General features: G+C 49.3%; 1 protein-coding gene across 1 annotated transcript; it reads right to left on the bottom strand.

Moving 5' to 3' along the window:
- LOC311099914 (interferon alpha/beta receptor 1-like) lies at window positions 1-22,470 on the bottom strand (the record flags this gene model as incomplete). The annotated part of the gene is made up of 6 exons (XM_084140631.1): window positions 1-149; window positions 2,100-2,238; window positions 19,159-19,295; window positions 21,417-21,589; window positions 22,113-22,236; window positions 22,413-22,470. The coding sequence occupies 6 exons, from the start codon at window positions 22,468-22,470 to the stop codon at window positions 1-3; spliced, it is 780 nt and encodes a 259-aa protein (XP_083996757.1).
- Window positions 22,471-25,948: the final 3,478 nt, after the last annotated feature.

Genomic DNA, 25,948 nt, shown 5'->3' on the forward strand with positions numbered 1-25,948 from the left:
TTAGCAGGTAGGTACCAGAGCTGTGGGAGGGGGGTCTGTGCTCCTCAGGAAGTAGCGTCTCACAGCGATCAGACAAATCAGAACAGCCAGCAGCAGGAGCAGAACGCCCACAGTCACGCCCACAGTCACGGCCACCAGGCTTGGCTGACCTGAACACACACACACACACACACACACGCGCGCGCGCACGCACAGAAGGAAGGAAACAGTTTAATCTAATGAAGCTCTTTTCAGTCTTAAACAGTTTGATCAATCTGAAACTACCCTCCCTAAATCGTGGCATTGAAAGGTTCAGTAGACTTTTAGCTTCCATAACAGGCTACGAGAATATTGCAGCTCTGTGGGTGTAACATTTATTGACAATTTTGATTCCTTCTGGAAACAAAACTCATTTTATAAGGAGGATGGGATCCACCCAAATAATTTGGGTTCCTGGATCCTTTCACAGCATTATATGGCTGCTTTGAGACAATGACTTATCAATGACCCAAGCCCAGCTCAGTTAATCCCTACCATTGTGTCGCTGTGTTGTTATAATGCTTCAGCAAATGTAGATTATCCCAGGGGCGTTGGCAGACACAATGTCAGTAACCTAATTTATGTCCCTCTTACTGCCAGGAATGCCTCTGCTGATCCTACAGCTATTGTATGCAGTAATCATATGCCTATGAACCAGAGTTATACTGTTAGCACTGAAGTGGTGTGCCCTAGCAGGAAGTCCACTGTGTGCAGCTCACCGTGCACTAACATAAATAACCTGAGTATGTCTACCTCTGCTAAGCTTCCCAGTAAAGCAAGAAAAACAATCAAGCATCACAGAAAAGTGTTACAAATAGCCCACTTTAACATATGTAGCTTAAGAAACAATGTTCATGAAATCAATAATTTGCTAGTAACAGATTACATTCATATTCTGAAGATCTCTGAAACTCACTTAAATAATTCCTTTGATGATACAGTGGTAGCAATACAAGGTTATAACATCTACAGAAAATACAGAAATGCCAAAGGTGGAGGTGTGGCTGTTTATATTCAGAACCACATTCCTGTAAAGCTTAGAGAGGATCTCATGTTAAATACTGTTGAAGTAATATAGCTACAGGTTCATCTGTAGAAAACCAGCTGTCGTTGGTTGTCTCTGATTGGGAGCCATATTTATACTGTCTATTTTCCCTTTGTGTTTGTGGGTTCTTGTTCCGTGTTCGGTCATTGTTACCGTGGACTTCACGAGTCGTTTCTTGTTTTTGTATCGTGTTTACACTTTAACTAATTAAAGTATGTTCGTTCATCACGCTGCGCCTTGGTCTGTTCAATATGACGATCGTGACAATCAGTCAACCTACCAGGGCAGTTACAAACAGCATAGCAATGAAATCATCAACATGTATTGATCACATCTTTACTAATGCTACAGAAATTTGCTTTAGAGCAGTATCCAAATCCATCAGATGTAGTGATTACAATATAATAATAATATGCCATTTAGCAGACGCTTTTATCCAAAGCGACTTAGTCATGCGTGCATACATATATATTTTTTGTGTATGGGTGGTCCCGGAGATCGAACCCACTACCCTGGCGTTACAAGCGCCGTGCTCTACCAGCTGAGCTACAGAGGACCAACATGATTCATACGTTGTTGATGTAAAGAATATTAGTTGGTCTGTGGTGTGTAATGAGGAGCAACCAGACGCTGCACTTTACACATTTATGAAATTGCTTATTCCAATTACTAATAAGCATGCACCCATTAAGAAAATGACTGTAAAAACTGTTAAATCCCCATGGATTGATGAGGAATTGAAAAGTGGTTTGGTTGAGAGGGATGAGGCAAAAGGAATGGCAAACAAGTCTGGCTGCACAACCGACTGGCAAACGTACTGCAAATTGAGAAATCATGTGACTAAACTGAATTACAATGAGATTTACAATGAATTAACTAACTGTAAGTCGCTCTGGATAAGAGCGTCTGCTAAATGACTAAAATGTAAATGTAAATGAATTACAATGAGAACTGAACTGTGTGTGTGTGTGTGTGTAGAGGTGGGCTGTGTGTGTGTGTGTGTGTGTGTAGAGGTGGGCTGTGTGTGAGTGTGTACCTGGCAGTTTGACACACCTCTCACCAGTCATGTGACGGCGTAGGCTGTAGTGATTGGCTGAGGCCAAGATGCAGTAGGTGTGGTCTGGAGGGAGGAGGGAGAACTCTCTCTTTGAGCCCGACTCAACGTCTGATAGAACCTACACACACATCAACAAGGACCCTGTTGAAAACACTTCATTTTGCATGATTTTGGGGTGTGTGTGTGTGTGTGTGTGTGTGTGTGTGTGTGTGTTGTGGTCTCACCGTGGTATTGTGATGCTGTGTGATGTTGTGGTCTCACCGTGGTATTGTGATGTTGTGCGATCTGCAGCAGTGTGATGTTGTGGTCTCACCGTGGTATTGTGTTGCTGTGCGATCTGCAGCAGTGCGATGTTGTGGTCTCACCGTGGTATTGTGATGTTGTGGTCTCACCGTGGTATTGTGTTGCTGTGTGACGTTGTGGTCTCACCGTGGTATTGTGTTGCTGTGCGATGTTGTGGTCTCACCGTGGTATTGTGATGTTGTGGTCTCACCGTGGTATTGTGATGTTGTGGTCTCACCGTGGTATTGTGTTGCTGTGCGATGTTGTGGTCTCACCGTGGTATTGTGTTGCTGTGCGATGTTGTGGTCTCACCGTGGTATTGTGTTGCTGTGTGATGTTGTGGTCTCACCGTGGTATTGTGTTGCTGTGTGATGTTGTGGTCTCACCGTGGTATTGTGTTGATGTGTGATGTTGTGGTCTCACCGTGGTATTGTGTTGCTGTGTGATGTTGTGGTCTCACCGTGGTATTGTGTTGCTGTGCGATGTTGTGGTCTCACCGTGGTATTGTGATGTTGTGTGATCTGCAGCAGTGTGATGTTGTGGTCTCACCGTGGTATTGTGATGTTGTGTGATCTGCAGCAGTGTGATGTTGTGGTCTCACCGTGGTATTGTGTTGCTGTGCGACGTTGTGGTCTCACCGTGGTATTGTGTTGCTGTGCGATGTTGTGGTCTCACCGTGGTATTGTGATGTTGTGTGATCTGCAGCAGTGTGATGTTGTGGTCTCACCGTGGTATTGTGTTGCTGTGTGATGTTGTGGTCTCACCGTGGTATTGTGTTGCTGTGTGATCTGCAGCAGTGTGATGTTGTGGTCTCACCGTGGTATTGTGATGTTGTGGTCTCACCGTGGTATTGTGTTGCTGTGCGACGTTGTGGTCTCACCGTGGTATTGTGATGTTGTGGTCTCACCGTGGTATTGTGTTGCTGTGTGATGTTGTGGTCTCACCGTGGTATTGTGTTGCTGTGTGATGTTGTGGTCTCACCGTGGTATTGTGTTGATGTGTGATGTTGTGGTCTCACCGTGGTATTGTGTTGCTGTGTGATGTTGTGGTCTCACTGTGGTATTGTGTTGCTGTGTGATGTTGTGGTCTCACCGTGGTATTGTGATGTTGTGGTCTCACCGTGGTATTGTGTTGCTGTGTGATGTTGTGGTCTCACCGTGGTATTGTGATGTTGTGGTCTCACCGTGGTATTGTGTTGCTGTGCGATGTTGTGGTCTCACCGTGGTATTGTGTTGCTGTGTGATCTGCAGCAGTGTGATGTTGTGGTCTCACCGTGGTATTGTGTTGCTGTGTGATGTTGTGGTCTCACCGTGGTATTGTGATGTTGTGGTCTCACCGTGGTATTGTGTTGCTGTGCGATGTTGTGGTCTCACCGTGGTATTGTGTTGCTGTGTGATCTGCAGCAGTGTGATGTTGTGGTCTCACCGTGGTATTGTGATGTTGTGGTCTCACCGTGGTATTGTGTTGCTGTGTGATGTTGTGGTCTCACCGTGGTATTGTGTTGCTGTGCGATGTTGTGGTCTCACCGTGGTATTGTGTTGCTGTGTGATGTTGTGGTCTCACTGTGGTATTGTGTTGCTGTGTGATGTTGTGGTCTCACCGTGGTATTGTGTTGCTGTGCGACGTTGTGGTCTCACCGTGGTATTGTGATGTTGTGGTCTCACCGTGGTATTGTGTTGCTGTGTGATGTTGTGGTCTCACCGTGGTATTGTGATGTTGTGGTCTCACCGTGGTATTGTGATGTTGTGGTCTCACCGTGGTATTGTGTTGCTGTGTGATGTTGTGGTCTCACCGTGGTATTGTGTTGCTGTGCGACGTTGTGGTCTCACCGTGGTATTGTGTTGCTGTGTGATGTTGTGGTCTCACCGTGGTATTGTGATGTTGTGGTCTCACCGTGGTATTGTGATGTTGTGGTCTCACCGTGGTATTGTGTTGCTGTGTGATGTTGTGGTCTCACCGTGGTATTGTGTTGCTGTGCGATGTTGTGGTCTCACCGTGGTATTGTGTTGCTGTGTGTGTTGTGGTCTCACCGTGGTATTGTGATGTTGTGGTCTCACCGTGGTATTGTGATGTTGTGGTCTCACCGTGGTATTGTGTTGCTGTGTGATGTTGTGGTCTCACCGTGGTATTGTGATGTTGTGGTCTCACCGTGGTATTGTGTTGCTGTGCGACGTTGTGGTTTCACCGTGGTATTGTGTTGCTGTGTGTGTTGTGGTCTCACCGTGGTATTGTGATGTTGTGGTCTCACCGTGGTATTGTGATGTTGTGGTCTCACCGTGGTATTGTGTTGCTGTGTGATGTTGTGGTCTCACCGTGGTATTGTGATGTTGTGGTCTCACAGTGGTATTGTGTTGCTGTGTGATGTTGTGGTCTCACCGTGGTATTGTGTTGCTGTGTGTGTTGTGGTCTCACCGTGGTATTGTGTTGCTGTGTGATGTTGTGGTCTCACCGTGGTATTGTGTTGCTGTGTGATGTTGTGGTCTCACCGTGGTATTGTGATGTTGTGGTCTCACCGTGGTATTGTGTTGCTGTGTGATGTTGTGGTCTCACTGTGGTATTGTGTTGCTGTGCGACGTTGTGGTCTCACCGTGGTATTGTGATGTTGTGGTCTCACCGTGGTATTGTGTTGCTGTGCGATGTTGTGGTCTCACCGTGGTATTGTGATGTTGTGGTCTCACCGTGGTATTGTGTTGCTGTGCGACGTTGTGGTCTCACCGTGGTATTGTGTTGCTGTGTGATGTTGTGGTCTCACCGTGGTATTGTGATGTTGTGGTCTCACCGTGGTATTGTGATGTTGTGGTCTCACCGTGGTATTGTGTTGCTGTGTGATGTTGTGGTCTCACCGTGGTATTGTGTTGCTGTGCGATGTTGTGGTCTCACCGTGGTATTGTGATGTTGTGGTCTCACCGTGGTATTGTGTTGCTGTGCGACGTTGTGGTCTCACCGTGGTATTGTGTTGCTGTGCGATGTTGTGGTCTCACCGTGGTATTGTGTTGCTGTGTGATGTTGTGGTCTCACCGGGGTATTGTGTTGCTGTGTGATGTTGTGGTCTCACCGTGGTATTGTGTTGCTGTGCGACGTTGTGGTCTCACCGTGGTATTGTGTTGCTGTGTGATGTTGTGGTCTCACCGTGGTATTGTGTTGCTGTGTGATGTTGTGGTCTCACCGTGGTATTGTGATGTTGTGGTCTCACCGTGGTATTGTGTTGCTGTGCGATGTTGTGGTCTCACCGTCGTATTGTGATGTTGTGGTCTCACCGTGGTATTGTGTTGCTGTGCGACGTTGTGGTCTCACCGTGGTATTGTGTTGCTGTGCGATCTGCAGCAGTGTGATGTTGTGGTCTCACCGTGGTATTGTGATGTTGTGGTCTCACCGTGGTATTGTGTTGCTGTGTGATGTTGTGGTCTCACCGTGGTATTGTGTTGCTGTGCGATGTTGTGGTCTCACCGTGGTATTGTGTTGCTGTGCGATGTTGTGGTCTCACCGTGGTATTGTGTTGCTGTGCGATGTTGTGGTCTCACCGTGGTATTGTGATGTTGTGGTCTCACCGTGGTATTGTGTTGCTGTGCGATGTTGTGGTCTCACCGTGGTATTGTGTTGCTGTGTGATGTTGTGGTCTCACCGTGGTATTGTGTTGCTGTGCGATGTTGTGGTCTCACCGTGGTATTGTGATGTTGTGGTCTCACCGTGGTATTATGTTGCTGTGTGATCTGCAGCAGTGTGATGTTGTGGTCTCACCGTGGTATTGTGATGTTGTGTGATCTGCAGCAGTGTGATGTTGTGGTCTCACTGTGGTATTGTGTTGCTGTGCGATGTTGTGGTCTCACCGTGGTATTGTGATGTTGTGGTCTCACCGTGGTATTGTGTTGCTGTGTGATCTGCAGCAGTGTGATGTTGTGGTCTCACCGTGGTATTGTGATGTTGTGTGATCTGCAGCAGTGTGATGTTGTGGTCTCACCGTGGTATTGTGTTGCTGTGCGATCTGCAGCAGTGTGATGTTGTGGTCTCACCGTGGTATTGTGATGTTGTGCGATCTGCAGCAGTGTGATGTTGTGGTCTCACTGTGGTATTGTGTTGCTGTGCGATGTTGTGGTCTCACCGTGGTATTGTGTTGCTGTGCGATCTGCAGCAGTGTGATGTTGTGGTCTCACCGTGGTATTGTGATGTTGTGTGATCTGCAGCAGTGTGATGTTGTGGTCTCACCGTGGTATTGTGTTGCTGTGTGATCTGCAGCAGTGTGATGTTGTGGTCTCACCGTGGTATTGTGTTGCTGTGTGATGTTGTGGTCTCACCGTGGTATTGTGATGTTGTGGTCTCACCGTGGTATTGTGTTGCTGTGTGATCTGCAGCAGTGTGATGTTGTGGTCTCACCGTGGTATTGTGTTGCTGTGCGATGTTGTGGTCTCACCGTGGTATTGTGTTGCTGTGTGATGTTGTGGTCTCACCGTGGTATTGTGATGTTGTGGTCTCACCGTGGTATTGTGATGTTGTGGTCTCACCGTGGTATTGTGTTGCTGTGTGATGTTGTGGTCTCACCGTGGTATTGTGTTGCTGTGTGACGTTGTGGTCTCACCGTGGTATTGTGTTGCTGTGCGATGTTGTGGTCTCACCGTGGTATTGTGTTGCTGTGCGATGTTGTGGTCTCACCGTGGTATTGTGTTGCTGTGCGATGTTGTGGTCTCACCGTGGTATTGTGTTGCTGTGTGACGTTGTGGTCTCACCGTGGTATTGTGTTGCTGTGTGATGTTGTGGTCTCACCGTGGTATTGTGATGTTGTGGTCTCACCGTGGTATTGTGTTGCTGTGTGATGTTGTGGTCTCACCGTGGTATTGTGTTGCTGTGTGATGTTGTGGTCTCACCGTGGTATTGTGATGTTGTGGTCTCACCGTGGTATTGTGTTGCTGTGCGATGTTGTGGTCTCACCGTGGTATTGTGTTGCTGTGTGATCTGCAGCAGTGTGATGTTGTGGTCTCACCGTGGTATTGTGATGTTGTGTGATCTGCAGCAGTGTGATGTTGTGGTCTCACCGTGGTATTGTGTTGCTGTGCGATCTGCAGCAGTGTGATGTTGTGGTCTCACCGTGGTATTGTGTTGCTGTGCGATCTGCAGCAGTGTGATGTTGTGGTCTCACCGTGGTATTGTGATGTTGTGCGATCTGCAGCAGTGTGATGTTGTGGTCTCACTGTGGTATTGTGTTGCTGTGCGATGTTGTGGTCTCACCGTGGTATTGTGTTGCTGTGCGATCTGCAGCAGTGTGATGTTGTGGTCTCACCGTGGTATTGTGATGTTGTGTGATCTGCAGCAGTGTGATGTTGTGGTCTCACCGTGGTATTGTGTTGCTGTGTGATCTGCAGCAGTGTGATGTTGTGGTCTCACCGTGGTATTGTGTTGCTGTGCGATGTTGTGGTCTCACCGTGGTATTGTGTTGCTGTGCGATCTGCAGCAGTGTGATGTTGTGGTCTCACCGTGGTATTGTGTTGCTGTGTGATGTTGTGGTCTCACCGTGGTATTGTGTTGCTGTGCGATGTTGTGGTCTCACCGTGGTATTGTGTTGCTGTGCGATGTTTTGGTCTCACCGTGGTATTGTGTTGCTGTGCGATGTTGTGGTCTCACCGTGGTATTGTGTTGCTGTGCGATGTTGTGGTCTCACCGTGGTATTGTGATGTTGTGGTCTCACCGTGGTATTGTGTTGCTGTGTGATGTTGTGGTCTCACCGTGGTATTGTGATGTTGTGGTCTCACCGTGGTATTGTGTTGCTGTGTGATGTTGTGGTCTCACCGTGGTATTGTGTTGCTGTGTGATGTTGTGGTCTCACCGTGGTATTGTGATGTTGTGGTCTCACCGTGGTATTGTGTTGCTGTGTGATGTTGTGGTCTCACCGTGGTATTGTGTTGCTGTGTGATCTGCAGCAGTGTGATGTTGTGGTCTCACCGTGGTATTGTGATGTTGTGGTCTCACCGTGGTATTGTGTTGCTGTGTGATGTTGTGGTCTCACCGTGGTATTGTGTTGCTGTGTGACGTTGTGGTCTCACCGTGGTATTGTGTTGCTGTGCGATGTTGTGGTCTCACCGTGGTATTGTGTTGCTGTGCGATGTTGTGGTCTCACCGTGGTATTGTGTTGCTGTGCGATGTTGTGGTCTCACCGTGGTATTGTGTTGCTGTGTGACGTTGTGGTCTCACCGTGGTATTGTGTTGCTGTGTGATGTTGTGGTCTCACCGTGGTATTGTGATGTTGTGGTCTCACCGTGGTATTGTGTTGCTGTGTGATGTTGTGGTCTCACCGTGGTATTGTGTTGCTGTGTGATGTTGTGGTCTCACCGTGGTATTGTGATGTTGTGGTCTCACCGTGGTATTGTGTTGCTGTGCGATGTTGTGGTCTCACCGTGGTATTGTGTTGCTGTGTGATCTGCAGCAGTGTGATGTTGTGGTCTCACCGTGGTATTGTGATGTTGTGTGATCTGCAGCAGTGTGATGTTGTGGTCTCACCGTGGTATTGTGTTGCTGTGCGATCTGCAGCAGTGTGATGTTGTGGTCTCACCGTGGTATTGTGTTGCTGTGCGATCTGCAGCAGTGTGATGTTGTGGTCTCACCGTGGTATTGTGATGTTGTGCGATCTGCAGCAGTGTGATGTTGTGGTCTCACTGTGGTATTGTGTTGCTGTGCGATGTTGTGGTCTCACCGTGGTATTGTGTTGCTGTGTGACGTTGTGGTCTCACCGTGGTATTGTGTTGCTGTGTGATGTTGTGGTCTCACCGTGGTATTGTGATGTTGTGGTCTCACCGTGGTATTGTGTTGCTGTGTGATGTTGTGGTCTCACCGTGGTATTGTGTTGCTGTGTGATGTTGTGGTCTCACCGTGGTATTGTGATGTTGTGGTCTCACCGTGGTATTGTGTTGCTGTGCGATGTTGTGGTCTCACCGTGGTATTGTGTTGCTGTGTGATCTGCAGCAGTGTGATGTTGTGGTCTCACCGTGGTATTGTGATGTTGTGTGATCTGCAGCAGTGTGATGTTGTGGTCTCACCGTGGTATTGTGTTGCTGTGCGATCTGCAGCAGTGTGATGTTGTGGTCTCACCGTGGTATTGTGTTGCTGTGCGATCTGCAGCAGTGTGATGTTGTGGTCTCACCGTGGTATTGTGATGTTGTGCGATCTGCAGCAGTGTGATGTTGTGGTCTCACTGTGGTATTGTGTTGCTGTGCGATGTTGTGGTCTCACCGTGGTATTGTGTTGCTGTGAAATCTGCAGCAGTGTGATGTTGTGGTCTCACCGTGGTATTGTGATGTTGTGTGATCTGCAGCAGTGTGATGTTGTGGTCTCACCGTGGTATTGTGTTGCTGTGTGATCTGCAGCAGTGTGATGTTGTGGTCTCACCGTGGTATTGTGTTGCTGTGCGATGTTGTGGTCTCACCGTGGTATTGTGTTGCTGTGCGATCTGCAGCAGTGTGATGTTGTGGTCTCACCGTGGTATTGTGTTGCTGTGTGATGTTGTGGTCTCACCGTGGTATTGTGTTGCTGTGCGATGTTGTGGTCTCACCGTGGTATTGTGTTGCTGTGCGATGTTTTGGTCTCACCGTGGTATTGTGTTGCTGTGCGATGTTGTGGTCTCACCGTGGTATTGTGTTGCTGTGCGATGTTGTGGTCTCACCGTGGTATTGTGATGTTGTGGTCTCACCGTGGTATTGTGTTGCTGTGTGATGTTGTGGTCTCACCGTGGTATTGTGATGTTGTGGTCTCACCGTGGTATTGTGTTGCTGTGTGATGTTGTGGTCTCACCGTGGTATTGTGTTGCTGTGTGATGTTGTGGTCTCACCGTGGTATTGTGATGTTGTGGTCTCACCGTGGTATTGTGTTGCTGTGTGATGTTGTGGTCTCACCGTGGTATTGTGTTGCTGTGTGATCTGCAGCAGTGTGATGTTGTGGTCTCACCGTGGTATTGTGATGTTGTGGTCTCACCGTGGTATTGTGTTGCTGTGCGATGTTGTGGTCTCACCGTGGTATTGTGTTGCTGTGTGATGTTGTGGTCTCACCGTGGTATTGTGATGTTGTGGTCTCACCGTGGTATTGTGATGTTGTGTGATCTGCAGCAGTGTGATGTTGTGGTCTCACCGTGGTATTGTGTTGCTGTGTGATGTTGTGGTCTCACCGTGGTATTGTGTTGCTGTGTGATGTTGTGGTCTCACCGGGGTATTGTGTTGCTGTGTGATGTTGTGGTCTCACCGTGGTATTGTGTTGCTGTGCGACGTTGTGGTCTCACCGTGGTATTGTGTTGCTGTGTGATGTTGTGGTCTCACCGTGGTATTGTGTTGCTGTGTGATGTTGTGGTCTCACCGTGGTATTGTGATGTTGTGGTCTCACCGTGGTATTGTGTTGCTGTGCGATGTTGTGGTCTCACCGTCGTATTGTGATGTTGTGGTCTCACCGTGGTATTGTGTTGCTGTGCGACGTTGTGGTCTCACCGTGGTATTGTGTTGCTGTGCGATCTGCAGCAGTGTGATGTTGTGGTCTCACCGTGGTATTGTGATGTTGTGGTCTCACCGTGGTATTGTGTTGCTGTGTGATGTTGTGGTCTCACCGTGGTATTGTGTTGCTGTGCGATGTTGTGGTCTCACCGTGGTATTGTGTTGCTGTGCGATGTTGTGGTCTCACCGTGGTATTGTGTTGCTGTGCGATGTTGTGGTCTCACCGTGGTATTGTGATGTTGTGGTCTCACCGTGGTATTGTGTTGCTGTGCGATGTTGTGGTCTCACCGTGGTATTGTGTTGCTGTGTGATGTTGTGGTCTCACCGTGGTATTGTGTTGCTGTGCGATGTTGTGGTCTCACCGTGGTATTGTGATGTTGTGGTCTCACCGTGGTATTATGTTGCTGTGTGATCTGCAGCAGTGTGATGTTGTGGTCTCACCGTGGTATTGTGATGTTGTGTGATCTGCAGCAGTGTGATGTTGTGGTCTCACTGTGGTATTGTGTTGCTGTGCGATGTTGTGGTCTCACCGTGGTATTGTGATGTTGTGGTCTCACCGTGGTATTGTGTTGCTGTGTGATCTGCAGCAGTGTGATGTTGTGGTCTCACCGTGGTATTGTGATGTTGTGTGATCTGCAGCAGTGTGATGTTGTGGTCTCACCGTGGTATTGTGTTGCTGTGCGATCTGCAGCAGTGTGATGTTGTGGTCTCACCGTGGTATTGTGATGTTGTGCGATCTGCAGCAGTGTGATGTTGTGGTCTCACTGTGGTATTGTGTTGCTGTGCGATGTTGTGGTCTCACCGTGGTATTGTGTTGCTGTGCGATCTGCAGCAGTGTGATGTTGTGGTCTCACCGTGGTATTGTGATGTTGTGTGATCTGCAGCAGTGTGATGTTGTGGTCTCACCGTGGTATTGTGTTGCTGTGTGATCTGCAGCAGTGTGATGTTGTGGTCTCACCGTGGTATTGTGTTGCTGTGTGATGTTGTGGTCTCACCGTGGTATTGTGATGTTGTGGTCTCACCGTGGTATTGTGTTGCTGTGTGATCTGCAGCAGTGTGATGTTGTGGTCTCACCGTGGTATTGTGTTGCTGTGCGATGTTGTGGTCTCACCGTGGTATTGTGTTGCTGTGTGATGTTGTGGTCTCACCGTGGTATTGTGATGTTGTGGTCTCACCGTGGTATTGTGATGTTGTGGTCTCACCGTGGTATTGTGTTGCTGTGTGATGTTGTGGTCTCACCGTGGTATTGTGTTGCTGTGTGACGTTGTGGTCTCACCGTGGTATTGTGTTGCTGTGCGATGTTGTGGTCTCACCGTGGTATTGTGTTGCTGTGCGATGTTGTGGTCTCACCGTGGTATTGTGTTGCTGTGCGATGTTGTGGTCTCACCGTGGTATTGTGTTGCTGTGTGACGTTGTGGTCTCACCGTGGTATTGTGTTGCTGTGTGATGTTGTGGTCTCACCGTGGTATTGTGATGTTGTGGTCTCACCGTGGTATTGTGTTGCTGTGTGATGTTGTGGTCTCACCGTGGTATTGTGTTGCTGTGTGATGTTGTGGTCTCACCGTGGTATTGTGATGTTGTGGTCTCACCGTGGTATTGTGTTGCTGTGCGATGTTGTGGTCTCACCGTGGTATTGTGTTGCTGTGTGATCTGCAGCAGTGTGATGTTGTGGTCTCACCGTGGTATTGTGATGTTGTGTGATCTGCAGCAGTGTGATGTTGTGGTCTCACCGTGGTATTGTGTTGCTGTGCGATCTGCAGCAGTGTGATGTTGTGGTCTCACCGTGGTATTGTGTTGCTGTGCGATCTGCAGCAGTGTGATGTTGTGGTCTCACCGTGGTATTGTGATGTTGTGCGATCTGCAGCAGTGTGATGTTGTGGTCTCACTGTGGTATTGTGTTGCTGTGCGATGTTGTGGTCTCACCGTGGTATTGTGTTGCTGTGCGATCTGCAGCAGTGTGATGTTGTGGTCTCACCGTGGTATTGTGATGTTGTGTGATCTGCAGCAGTGTGATGTTGTGGTCTCACCGTGGTATTGTGTTGCTGTGTGATCTGCAGCAGTGTGATGTTGTGGTCTCACCGTGGTATTGTGTTGCTGTGCGATGTTGTGGTCTCACCGTGGTATTGTGTTGCTGTGCGATCTGCAGCAGTGTGATGTTGTGGTCTCACCGTGGTATTGTGTTGCTGTGTGATGTTGTGGTCTCACCGTGGTATTGTGTTGCTGTGCGATGTTGTGGTCTCACCGTGGTATTGTGTTGCTGTGCGATGTTTTGGTCTCACCGTGGTATTGTGTTGCTGTGCGATGTTGTGGTCTCACCGTGGTATTGTGTTGCTGTGCGATGTTGTGGTCTCACCGTGGTATTGTGATGTTGTGGTCTCACCGTGGTATTGTGTTGCTGTGTGATGTTGTGGTCTCACCGTGGTATTGTGATGTTGTGGTCTCACCGTGGTATTGTGTTGCTGTGTGATGTTGTGGTCTCACCGTGGTATTGTGTTGCTGTGTGATGTTGTGGTCTCACCGTGGTATTGTGATGTTGTGGTCTCACCGTGGTATTGTGTTGCTGTGTGATGTTGTGGTCTCACCGTGGTATTGTGTTGCTGTGTGATCTGCAGCAGTGTGATGTTGTGGTCTCACCGTGGTATTGTGATGTTGTGGTCTCACCGTGGTATTGTGTTGCTGTGTGATGTTGTGGTCTCACCGTGGTATTGTGTTGCTGTGTGACGTTGTGGTCTCACCGTGGTATTGTGTTGCTGTGCGATGTTGTGGTCTCACCGTGGTATTGTGTTGCTGTGCGATGTTGTGGTCTCACCGTGGTATTGTGTTGCTGTGCGATGTTGTGGTCTCACCGTGGTATTGTGTTGCTGTGTGACGTTGTGGTCTCACCGTGGTATTGTGTTGCTGTGTGATGTTGTGGTCTCACCGTGGTATTGTGATGTTGTGGTCTCACCGTGGTATTGTGTTGCTGTGTGATGTTGTGGTCTCACCGTGGTATTGTGTTGCTGTGTGATGTTGTGGTCTCACCGTGGTATTGTGATGTTGTGGTCTCACCGTGGTATTGTGTTGCTGTGCGATGTTGTGGTCTCACCGTGGTATTGTGTTGCTGTGTGATCTGCAGCAGTGTGATGTTGTGGTCTCACCGTGGTATTGTGATGTTGTGTGATCTGCAGCAGTGTGATGTTGTGGTCTCACCGTGGTATTGTGTTGCTGTGCGATCTGCAGCAGTGTGATGTTGTGGTCTCACCGTGGTATTGTGTTGCTGTGCGATCTGCAGCAGTGTGATGTTGTGGTCTCACCGTGGTATTGTGATGTTGTGCGATCTGCAGCAGTGTGATGTTGTGGTCTCACTGTGGTATTGTGTTGCTGTGCGATGTTGTGGTCTCACCGTGGTATTGTGTTGCTGTGTGACGTTGTGGTCTCACCGTGGTATTGTGTTGCTGTGTGATGTTGTGGTCTCACCGTGGTATTGTGATGTTGTGGTCTCACCGTGGTATTGTGTTGCTGTGTGATGTTGTGGTCTCACCGTGGTATTGTGTTGCTGTGTGATGTTGTGGTCTCACCGTGGTATTGTGATGTTGTGGTCTCACCGTGGTATTGTGTTGCTGTGCGATGTTGTGGTCTCACCGTGGTATTGTGTTGCTGTGTGATCTGCAGCAGTGTGATGTTGTGGTCTCACCGTGGTATTGTGATGTTGTGTGATCTGCAGCAGTGTGATGTTGTGGTCTCACCGTGGTATTGTGTTGCTGTGCGATCTGCAGCAGTGTGATGTTGTGGTCTCACCGTGGTATTGTGTTGCTGTGCGATCTGCAGCAGTGTGATGTTGTGGTCTCACCGTGGTATTGTGATGTTGTGCGATCTGCAGCAGTGTGATGTTGTGGTCTCACTGTGGTATTGTGTTGCTGTGCGATGTTGTGGTCTCACCGTGGTATTGTGTTGCTGTGAAATCTGCAGCAGTGTGATGTTGTGGTCTCACCGTGGTATTGTGATGTTGTGTGATCTGCAGCAGTGTGATGTTGTGGTCTCACCGTGGTATTGTGTTGCTGTGTGATCTGCAGCAGTGTGATGTTGTGGTCTCACCGTGGTATTGTGTTGCTGTGCGATGTTGTGGTCTCACCGTGGTATTGTGTTGCTGTGCGATCTGCAGCAGTGTGATGTTGTGGTCTCACCGTGGTATTGTGTTGCTGTGTGATGTTGTGGTCTCACCGTGGTATTGTGTTGCTGTGCGATGTTGTGGTCTCACCGTGGTATTGTGTTGCTGTGCGATGTTTTGGTCTCACCGTGGTATTGTGTTGCTGTGCGATGTTGTGGTCTCACCGTGGTATTGTGTTGCTGTGCGATGTTGTGGTCTCACCGTGGTATTGTGATGTTGTGGTCTCACCGTGGTATTGTGTTGCTGTGTGATGTTGTGGTCTCACCGTGGTATTGTGATGTTGTGGTCTCACCGTGGTATTGTGTTGCTGTGTGATGTTGTGGTCTCACCGTGGTATTGTGTTGCTGTGTGATGTTGTGGTCTCACCGTGGTATTGTGATGTTGTGGTCTCACCGTGGTATTGTGTTGCTGTGTGATGTTGTGGTCTCACCGTGGTATTGTGTTGCTGTGTGATCTGCAGCAGTGTGATGTTGTGGTCTCACCGTGGTATTGTGATGTTGTGGTCTCACCGTGGTATTGTGTTGCTGTGCGATGTTGTGGTCTCACCGTGGTATTGTGTTGCTGTGTGATGTTGTGGTCTCACCGTGGTATTGTGATGTTGTGGTCTCACCGTGGTATTGTGATGTTGTGTGATCTGCAGCAGTGTGATGTTGTGGTCTCACCGTGGTATTGTGTTGCTGTGTGATGTTGTGGTCTCACCGTGGTATTGTGTTGCTGTGTGATGTTGTGGTCTCACCGTGGTATTGTGTTGCTGTGCGATCTGCAGCAGTGTGATGTTGTGGTCTCACCGTGGTATTGTGATGTTGTGCGATCTGCAGCAGTGTGATGTTGTGGTCTCACCGTGGTATTGTGTTGCTGTGTGATCTGCAGCAGTGTGATGTTGTGGTCTCACCGTGGTATTGTGTTGCTGTGCGATCTGCAGCAGTGTGATGTTGTGGTCTCACCGTGGTATTGTGTTGCTGTGCGATCTGCAGCAGTGTGATGTTGTGGTCTCACCGTGGTATTGTGATGTTGTGCGATCTGCAGCAGTGTGATGTTGTGGTCTCACTGTGGTATTGTGTTGCTGTGCGATGTTGTGGTCTCACCGTGGTATTGTGTTGCTGTGCGATGTTGTGGTCTCACCGTGGTATTGTGTTGCTGTGTGACGTTGTGGTCTCACCGTGGTATTGTGTTGCTGTGTGATGTTGTGGTCTCACCGTGGTATTGTGATGTTGTGGTCTCACCGTGGTATTGTGTTGCTGTGTGATGTTGTGGTCTCACCGTGGTATTGTGTTGCTGTGTGATGTTGTGGTCTCACCGTGGTATTGTGATGTTGTGGTCTCACCGTGGTATTGTGTTGCTGTGCGATGTTGTGGTCTCACCGTGGTATTGTGTTGCTGTGTGATCTGCAGCAGTGTGATGTTGTGGTCTCACCGTGGTATTGTGATGTTGTGTGATCTGCAGCAGTGTGATGTTGTGGTCTCACCGTGGTATTGTGTTGCTGTGCGATCTGCAGCAGTGTGATGTTGTGGTCTCACCGTGGTATTGTGTTGCTGTGCGATCTGCAGCAGTGTGATGTTGTGGTCTCACCGTGGTATTGTGATGTTGTGCGATCTGCAGCAGTGTGATGTTGTGGTCTCACTGTGGTATTGTGTTGCTGTGCGATGTTGTGGTCTCACCGTGGTATTGTGTTGCTGTGCGATCTGCAGCAGTGTGATGTTGTGGTCTCACCGTGGTATTGTGATGTTGTGTGATCTGCAGCAGTGTGATGTTGTGGTCTCACCGTGGTATTGTGTTGCTGTGTGATCTGCAGCAGTGTGATGTTGTGGTCTCACCGTGGTATTGTGTTGCTGTGCGATGTTGTGGTCTCACCGTGGTATTGTGTTGCTGTGCGATCTGCAGCAGTGTGATGTTGTGGTCTCACCGTGGTATTGTGTTGCTGTGTGATGTTGTGGTCTCACCGTGGTATTGTGTTGCTGTGCGATGTTGTGGTCTCACCGTGGTATTGTGTTGCTGTGCGATGTTTTGGTCTCACCGTGGTATTGTGTTGCTGTGCAATGTTGTGGTCTCACCGTGGTATTGTGTTGCTGTGCGATGTTGTGGTCTCACCGTGGTATTGTGATGTTGTGGTCTCACCGTGGTATTGTGTTGCTGTGTGATGTTGTGGTCTCACCGTGGTATTGTGATGTTGTGGTCTCACCGTGGTATTGTGTTGCTGTGTGATGTTGTGGTCTCACCGTGGTATTGTGTTGCTGTGTGATGTTGTGGTCTCACCGTGGTATTGTGATGTTGTGGTCTCACCGTGGTATTGTGTTGCTGTGTGATGTTGTGGTCTCACCGTGGTATTGTGTTGCTGTGTGATCTGCAGCAGTGTGATGTTGTGGTCTCACCGTGGTATTGTGATGTTGTGGTCTCACCGTGGTATTGTGTTGCTGTGCGATGTTGTGGTCTCACCGTGGTATTGTGTTGCTGTGTGATGTTGTGGTCTCACCGTGGTATTGTGATGTTGTGGTCTCACCGTGGTATTGTGATGTTGTGTGATCTGCAGCAGTGTGATGTTGTGGTCTCACCGTGGTATTGTGTTGCTGTGTGATGTTGTGGTCTCACCGTGGTATTGTGTTGCTGTGTGATGTTGTGGTCTCACCGTGGTATTGTGTTGCTGTGCGATCTGCAGCAGTGTGATGTTGTGGTCTCACCGTGGTATTGTGATGTTGTGCGATCTGCAGCAGTGTGATGTTGTGGTCTCACCGTGGTATTGTGTTGCTGTGTGATCTGCAGCAGTGTGATGTTGTGGTCTCACCGTGGTATTGTGATGTTGTGGTCTCACCGTGGTATTGTTATGTTGTGGTCTCACCGTGGTATTGTGTTGCTGTGTGATGTTGTGGTCTCACCGTGGTATTGTGATGTTGTGGTCTCACCGTGGTATTGTGTTGCTGTGTGATGTTGTGGTCTCACCGTGGTATTGTGTTGCTGTGTGATGTTGTGGTCTCACCGTGGTATTGTGTTGCTGTGCGATCTGCAGCAGTGTGATGTTGTGGTCTCACCGTGGTATTGTGTTGCTGTGTGATGTTGTGGTCTCACCGTGGTATTGTGTTGCTGTGCGATCTGCAGCAGTGTGATGTTGTGGTCTCACCGTGGTATTGGGATGTTGTGGTCTCACCGTGGTATTGTGTTGCTGTGCGATCTGCAGCAGTGTGATGTTGTGGTCTCACCGTGGTATTGTGATGTTGTGGTCTCACCGTGGTATTGTGATGTTGTGGTCTCACCGTGGTATTGTGTTGCTGTGTGATGTTGTGGTCTCACCGTGGTATTGTGTTGCTGTGTGATGTTGTGGTCTCACCGTGGTATTGTGTTGCTGTGTGATGTTGTGGTCTCACCGTGGTATTGTGATGTTGTGGTCTCACCGTGGTATTGTGTTGCTGTGTGATCTGCAGCAGTGTGATGTTGTGGTCTCACCGTGGTATTGTGATGCTGTGTGATGTTGTGGTCTCACCGTGGTATTGTGATGCTGTGTGATGTTGTGGTCTCACCGTGGTATTGTGATGTTGTGGTCTCACCGTGGTATTGTGATGCTGTGTGATGTTGTGGTCTCACCGTGGTATTGTGATGCTGTGTGATGTTGTGGTCTCACCGTGGTATTGTGATGTTGTGGTCTCACCGTGGTATTGTGTTGCTGTGTGATGTTGTGGTCTCACCGTGGTATTGTGTTGCTGTGCGATCTGCAGCAGTGTGATGTTGTGGTCTCACCGTGGTATTGTGTTGCTGTGCGATCTGCAGCAGTGTGATGTTGTGGTCTCACCGTGGTATTGTGTTGCTGTGTGATCTGCAGCAGTGTGATGTTGTGGTCTCACCGTGGTATTGTGATGTTGTGTGATCTGCAGCAGTGTGATGTTGTGGTCTCACCGTGGTATTGTGATGTTGTGGTCTCACCGTGGTATTGTGTTGCTGTGTGATCTGCAGCAGTGTGATGTTGTGGTCTCACCGTGGTATTGTGTTGCTGTGTGATGTTGTGGTCTCACCGTGGTATTGTGTTGCTGTGTGATGTTGTGGTCTCACCGTGGTATTGTGTTGCTGTGTGATGTTGTGGTCTCACCGTGGTATTGTGATGTGGTCTCACCGTGGTATTGTGATGTTGTGGTCTCACCGTGGTATTGTGATGTTGTGGTCTCACCGTGGTATTGTGATGTTGTGCGATCTGCAGCAGTGTGATGTTGTAGAGTTTGAAGATGTTCTGAGAAGGATGGCGCAGCGACACAAATACACTCTGGTTCTCCACCTTCAACTTCAGACCTGGGGCACTCAACACTGCTGCACACACACACACACACACACACACACACACACACACACACACACACACACAACACACAGTTAGCATTTAGGTTAATCTCTTACTGTCTGCCCAGGGCTGTACTGTGTGTCTTACTGTCTGCCCAGGGCTGTACTGTGTCTTACTGTCTGCCCAGGGCTGTACTGTGTGTCTTACTGTCTGCCCAGGGCTGTACTGTGTCTTACTGTCTGCCCAGGGCTGTACCGTGTGTCTTACTGTCTGCCCAGGGCTGTACTGTGTGTCTTACTGTCTGCCCAGGGCTGTACTGTGTCTTACTGTCTGCCCAGGGCTGTACTGTGTCTTACTGTCTGCCCAGGGCTGTACTGTGTGTCTTACTGTCTGCCCAGGGCTGTACTGTGTCTTACTGTCTGCCCAGGGCTGTACCGTGTGTCTTACTGTCTGCCCAGGGCTGTACTGTGTGTCTTACTGTCTGCCCAGGGCTGTACTGTGTCTTACTGTCTGCCCAGGGCTGTACTGTGTCTTACTGTCTGCCCAGGGCTGTACTGTGTCTTACTGTCTGCCCAGGGCTGTACTGTGTGTCTTACTGTCTGCCCAGGGCTGTACTGTGTGTCTTACTGTCTGCCCAGGGCTGTACTGTGTCTTACTGTCTGCCCAGGGCTGTACTGTGTCTTACTGTCTGCCCAGGGCTGTACTGTGTCTTACTGTCTGCCCAGGGCTGTACTGTGTGTCTTACTGTCTGCCCAGGGCTGTACTGTGTGTCTTACTGTCTGCCCAGGGCTGTACTGTGTGTCTTACTGTCTGCCCAGGGCTGTACTGTGTGTCTTACTGTCTGCCCAGGGCTGTACTGTGTCTTACTGTCTGCCCAGGGCTGTACTGTGTCTTACTGTCTGCCCAGGGCTGTACTGTGTCTTACTGTCTGCCCAGGGCTGTACTGTGTCTTACTGTCTGCCCAGGGCTGTACTGTGTCTTACTGTCTGCCCAGGGCTGTACCGTGTGTCTTACTGTCTGCCCAGGGCTGTACTGTGTCTTACTGTCTGCCCAGGGCTGTACTGTGTGTCTTACTGTCTGCCCAGGGCTGTACTGTGTCTTACTGTCTGCCCAGGGCTGTACTGTGTGTCTTACTGTCTGCCCAGGGCTGTACTGTGTGTCTTACTGTCTGCCCAGGGCTGTACTGTGTCTTACTGTCTGCCCAGGGCTGTACTGTGTCTTACTGTCTGCCCAGGGCTGTACTGTGTGTCTTACTGTCTGCCCAGGGCTGTACTGTGTCTTACTGTCTGCCCAGGGCTGTACTGTGTGTCTTACTGTCTGCCCAGGGCTGTACTGTGTCTTACTGTCTGCCCAGGGCTGTACCGTGTGTCTTACTGTCTGCCCAGGGCTGTACTGTGTGTCTTACTGTCTGCCCAGGGCTGTACTGTGTCTTACTGTCTGCCCAGGGCTGTACTGTGTGTCTTACTGTCTGCCCAGGGCTGTACTGTGTCTTACTGTCTGCCCAGGGCTGTACTGTGTGTCTTACTGTCTGCCCAGGGCTGTACTGTGTGTCTTACTGTCTGCCCAGGGCTGTACTGTGTCTTACTGTCTGCCCAGGGCTGTACTGTGTCTTACTGTCTGCCCAGGGCTGTACTGTGTCTTACTGTCTGCCCAGGGCTGTACTGTGTGTCTTACTGTCTGCCCAGGGCTGTACTGTGTCTTACTGTCTGCCCAGGGCTGTACTGTGTGTCTTACTGTCTGCCCAGGGCTGTACTGTGTCTTACTGTCTGCCCAGGGCTGTACTGTGTGTCTTACTGTCTGCCCAGGGCTGTACCGTGTGTCTTACTGTCTGCCCAGGGCTGTACTGTGTCTTACTGTCTGCCCAGGGCTGTACTGTGTCTTACTGTCTGCCCAGGGCTGTACTGTGTCTTACTGTCTGCCCAGGGCTGTACTGTGTCTTACTGTCTGCCCAGGGCTGTACTGTGTGTCTTACTGTCTGCCCAGGGCTGTACTGTGTGTCTTACTGTCTGCCCAGGGCTGTACTGTGTCTTACTGTCTGCCCAGGGCTGTACTGTGTCTTACTGTCTGCCCAGGGCTGTACTGTGTCTTACTGTCTGCCCAGGGCTGTACTGTGTCTTACTGTCTGCCCAGGGCTGTACTGTGTGTCTTACTGTCTGCCCAGGGCTGTACTGTGGCTTCCAGGTATTTCCAGGCTGACGTCTGCTCTCCTAGCTCCGCCCTCACTCTGACGTTGTAATTCTTTAAAAGGCAGGTCAGTGGAATGTCCAGGGGGCACGCCATGGCAACGGGGTTGCTGCAGTTACCGGGTTGCCACCATGACTCACTACATCACAAGAGGACACATCATCACTCCTCCTCCTTCACTCTCCTTCACTCTCTCTCTCTTTCTCTCTTTCATCCAACCAGCCATCCAACAATCCAACCATCCAGCCATCCAACCACACGCAGGCAGACAGGCACAGAGGCAGGCAGACAGGCAGACAGGCACAGAGGCAGGCAGACAGGCACAGAGGCAGGCAGGCAGGCAGACAGGCACAGAGGCAGGCAGACAGGCAGACAGGCACAGAGGCAGGCAGGCAGACAGACAGGCACAGAGGCAGGCAGGCAGGCAGGCAGGCAGGCAGGCAGGCAGGCAGGCTGGCAGGCAGACAGGCACAGAGGCAGGCAGGCAGGCAGGCAGGCAGGCAGGCACAGAGGCAGGCAGGCAGACAGGCACAGAGGCAGGCAGGCAGACAGGCACAGAGGCAGGCAGGCAGGCAGGCAGGCAGGCAGGCAGGCAGGCAGGCAGACAGACAGACAGACACAGACACAGACACACACACACACACTGAAACCCTGCCACTGACCTGAGTGCTTGTATCTCTACAGAGTAGTGGGCATGGTTGGTGTTTTCAGCTCCGGCCAGCCAGTGGACTGTCCCGTGGAAGTCCAGAAACTCTACAGACACATTCTGAGGAGGGGAGAGACACCCTGACACATACATACACACACACACACATACACACATACACACATACACACAAACAGACACACAAACACAGACGCAAACAAACACGCGCACACACACAATTAGTGAGAGTGTAAATTAGCCTGAGTGAATCTGTCTTAATCAGAGTTCGATTAGTGTGTGTGTAGTCAGGTCTTACCTGCTGAAGGCCAGAGGAAGAACCAGAGACAGATGGAACACTGAAGCCATATCACCATGGAGACACCTCCCTCACAACCACTAGTTGCCCTGACGACCATGACAGATGACACCAATCTCACCTGATTGGTCAATCTGTACAGCATGGACACTGCAGCCCTGTGGTGGCGTAAACCCAGGATTAGGTTAAAATTGGCCAACAGATAAACCCAGGGTTAGGTTAGGGTTGGCCAACAGATAAACCCAGGGTTAGGTTAGGGTTGGCCAACAGATAAACCCAGGTTTAGGCTAGGGTTGGCCAACCGATAACTCCAGGGTTAGGTTAGGGTTGGCCAACAGATTAACCCAGGATTAGGTTAGGGTTGGCCAACAGATAAACCCAGGATTAGGTTAGGGTTGGCCAACAGATTAACCCAGGGTTAGGTTAGGGTTGACCAACAGATTAACCCAGGATTAGGTTAGGGTTGGCCAACAGATAAACCCAGGGTTAGGCTAGGGTTGGCCAACCGATAACCCCAGGGTTAGGTTAGCGTTGGCCAACAGATTAACCCAGGGTTAGGCTTTGCATGATGTATTGTTGTCTCTACCTTAACCCGTACCTTAACCCTAACCTTAACCCTAACCTTAACCCGTACCTTAACCCTAACCTTAACCCTAACCCTAACCTTAACCCTAACCTTAACCCGTACCTTAACCCTAACCCGTACCTTAACCCTAACCTTAACCCTAACCTTAACCCTAACCTTAACCCTAACCCGTACCTTAACCCTAACCTTAACCCGTACCTTAACCCGTACCTTAACCTTAACCCTAACCTTAACCCGTACCTTAACCCTAACCTTAACCCTAACCTTAACCTTAACCCGTACCTTAACCCGTACCTTAACCCTAACCCTGACCCTAAACCTAACCTTAACCCTAACCCTAACCCGTAGCTTAACCCTAACCCTGACCCTAAACCTAACCCTAACCCTAACCCTAACCCTAACCTTAACCTCAGTGGCACCGATGCCTAAAAAAACATAAAAAAACATAAAAAATAAAAACCTTCCCTTCCCGTTTTTGGGATCCTACTAATTTTTTTCATTAAAACATAAAGGAGGATATATATAGCCCCTGTGCACACTTAACACCCACTTGGGGTTAAGAATTTGTCCCCTACCTAACCCTGACCCTAACCTTAACCCTTACCTTAACCCGTACCTTAACCCTAACCCGTACCTTAACCCTAACCCGTACCTTAACCCTAACCCGTACCTTAACCCTAACCCGTACCTTAACCCGTACCTTAACCCGTACCCTAACCCGTACCTTAACCCTAACCTTAACCCGTACCCTAACCCGTACCTTAACCCTAACCTTAACCCGTACCCTAACCCGTACCTTAACCCATACCTTAACCCGTACCTTAACCCGTACCTTAACCCGTACCCTAACCCGTACCTTAACCCTAACCTTAACCCGTACCCTAACCCGTACCTTAACCCTAACCCGTACCTTAACCCTAACCCGTACCTTAACCCTAACCTGTACCTTAACCCTAACCCGTACCTTAACCCGTACCCTAACCCGTACCTTAACCCTAATCTTAACCCGTACCTTAACCCGTACCCTAACCCGTACCTTAACCCTAACCCGTACCTTAACCCGTACCTTAACCCGTACCTTAACCCGTACCCTAACCCGTACCCTAACCCGTACCCTAACCCGTACCTTAACCCGTACCTTAACCCTAACCTGTACCTTAACCCGTACCCTAACCCGTACCTTAACCCGTACCTTAACCCTAACCCGTACCTTAACCCTAACCCGTACCTTAACCCTAACCCGTACCTTAACCCGTACCCTAACCCGTACCTTAACCCTAACCTTAACCCGTACCTTAACCCGTACCCTAACCCGTACCTTAACCCTAACCCGTACCTTAACCCTAACCCGTACCTTAACCCGTACCCTAACCCGTACCTTAACCCTAACCTTAACCCGTACCTTAACCCGTACCCTAACCCGTACCTTAACCCTAACCCGTACCTTAACCCTAACCCGTACCTTAACCCTAACCTGTACCTTAACCCTAACCCGTACCTTAACCCGTACCTTAACCCGTACCTTAACCCTAACCTTAACCCGTACCTTAACCCGTACCCTAACCCGTACCTTAACCCGTACCTTAACCCGTACCCTAACCCGTACCTTAACCCTAACCTTAACCCGTACCTTAACCCGTACCCTAACCCTAACCTTAACCCGTACCTTAACCCGTACCCTAACCCGTACCTTAACCCTAACCCTAACCTTAACCCGTACCTTAATCCGTACCTTCATCCTAACCTTAACACGTATATCAGGACCGACTGTGGAAAGGAAAGGGGGATCCCTAGTCAGTATCCTCTGTCTGTTATACTGTAGGGAATATCAGGACCGACTGGGGAAAGGAAAGGGGGATCCCTAGTCAGTATCCTCTGTCTGTTACACTGAATAGCCAGCACAGCACAGACCACCCCATCCCAGCTTCAGACCCACCCAGACGAGGCCTACCACCCCCTCTCCCCCACCGCAGACCCACACCTGGAGGAGCCACAGCCCGGCAGACAGAGCTACGCACAAGCTGTGAGAGGAGCAACTGGCCCAGCCCCCACCAACAAAATGAGTGACATCAAACAAATGCTTAATCTACTATGCTCAAATGTGATAGGCCGAGGGTCATGGCAAGATGAGCACAAGAACTCCACCATCCTCATACTACATCCACCCAAGTGGTATGACACAAATGCCATCTTAAATTATAAACAAATAACATTTGCATAATAAGAGTTTACGTTAATTGAAAAATCCTATTTTAATAGTTCTTGTTGGATTGTGAGTGTTTATCTCATTTTGAAGGTAAAGAAAAAACAGTTATGAAATCTTTTTACGTTGCATGTTGGAATTTACAAGGATTGAAGTCCTCTGCTTTTGAGCTAAAGAGCAGAAACCCAGACTTCCTAAAATAAATTGATGGTGTTGATATTGTAGTACTACAGGAAACATGGTGCAGAGGTGATGTTTCCACTGGCTGTCCACTAGGTTATAGCGAGATAATCCTACCATCCACCAAATTAAAAGGAATCACACAGGGCAGAGACTCAGGGGGAATGCTAATATGGTATAAATCTGAACTAACTAATTCAATCGAATTGATCAAAACAGGAAAATTCTTTATCTGGTTAAAAATCAACAAGGAGGCTATCTTAACAGATAGAAACGTCTTCCTCTGCGCCACATACATTCCCCCATCAGAGTCACCCTACTTCAATGAAGAGTTTCTCTATTCTAGAGGGGGAGATTAGTCACTTTCAGGCCCAAGGCAATGTGCTGGTCTGTGGAGACCTGAATGCTAGAACAGCAGAAGAACTAGACACTATTAACAGTCATGGGGACAAACACCTACCGGGAAGCAACAACTTTTCCCACCCCACATACCACCCCAGAAACGACTATGACAAAGTGAAAAACAAAAATGGAGCACAGCTCCTGAAGCTCTGTCGAACACTGGGT

This window comes from Coregonus lavaretus, assembly GCF_964263955.1.
Source record: "Coregonus lavaretus genome assembly, chromosome: 24".
Classification (NCBI taxonomy): Eukaryota; Metazoa; Chordata; class Actinopteri; order Salmoniformes; family Salmonidae; genus Coregonus; species Coregonus lavaretus.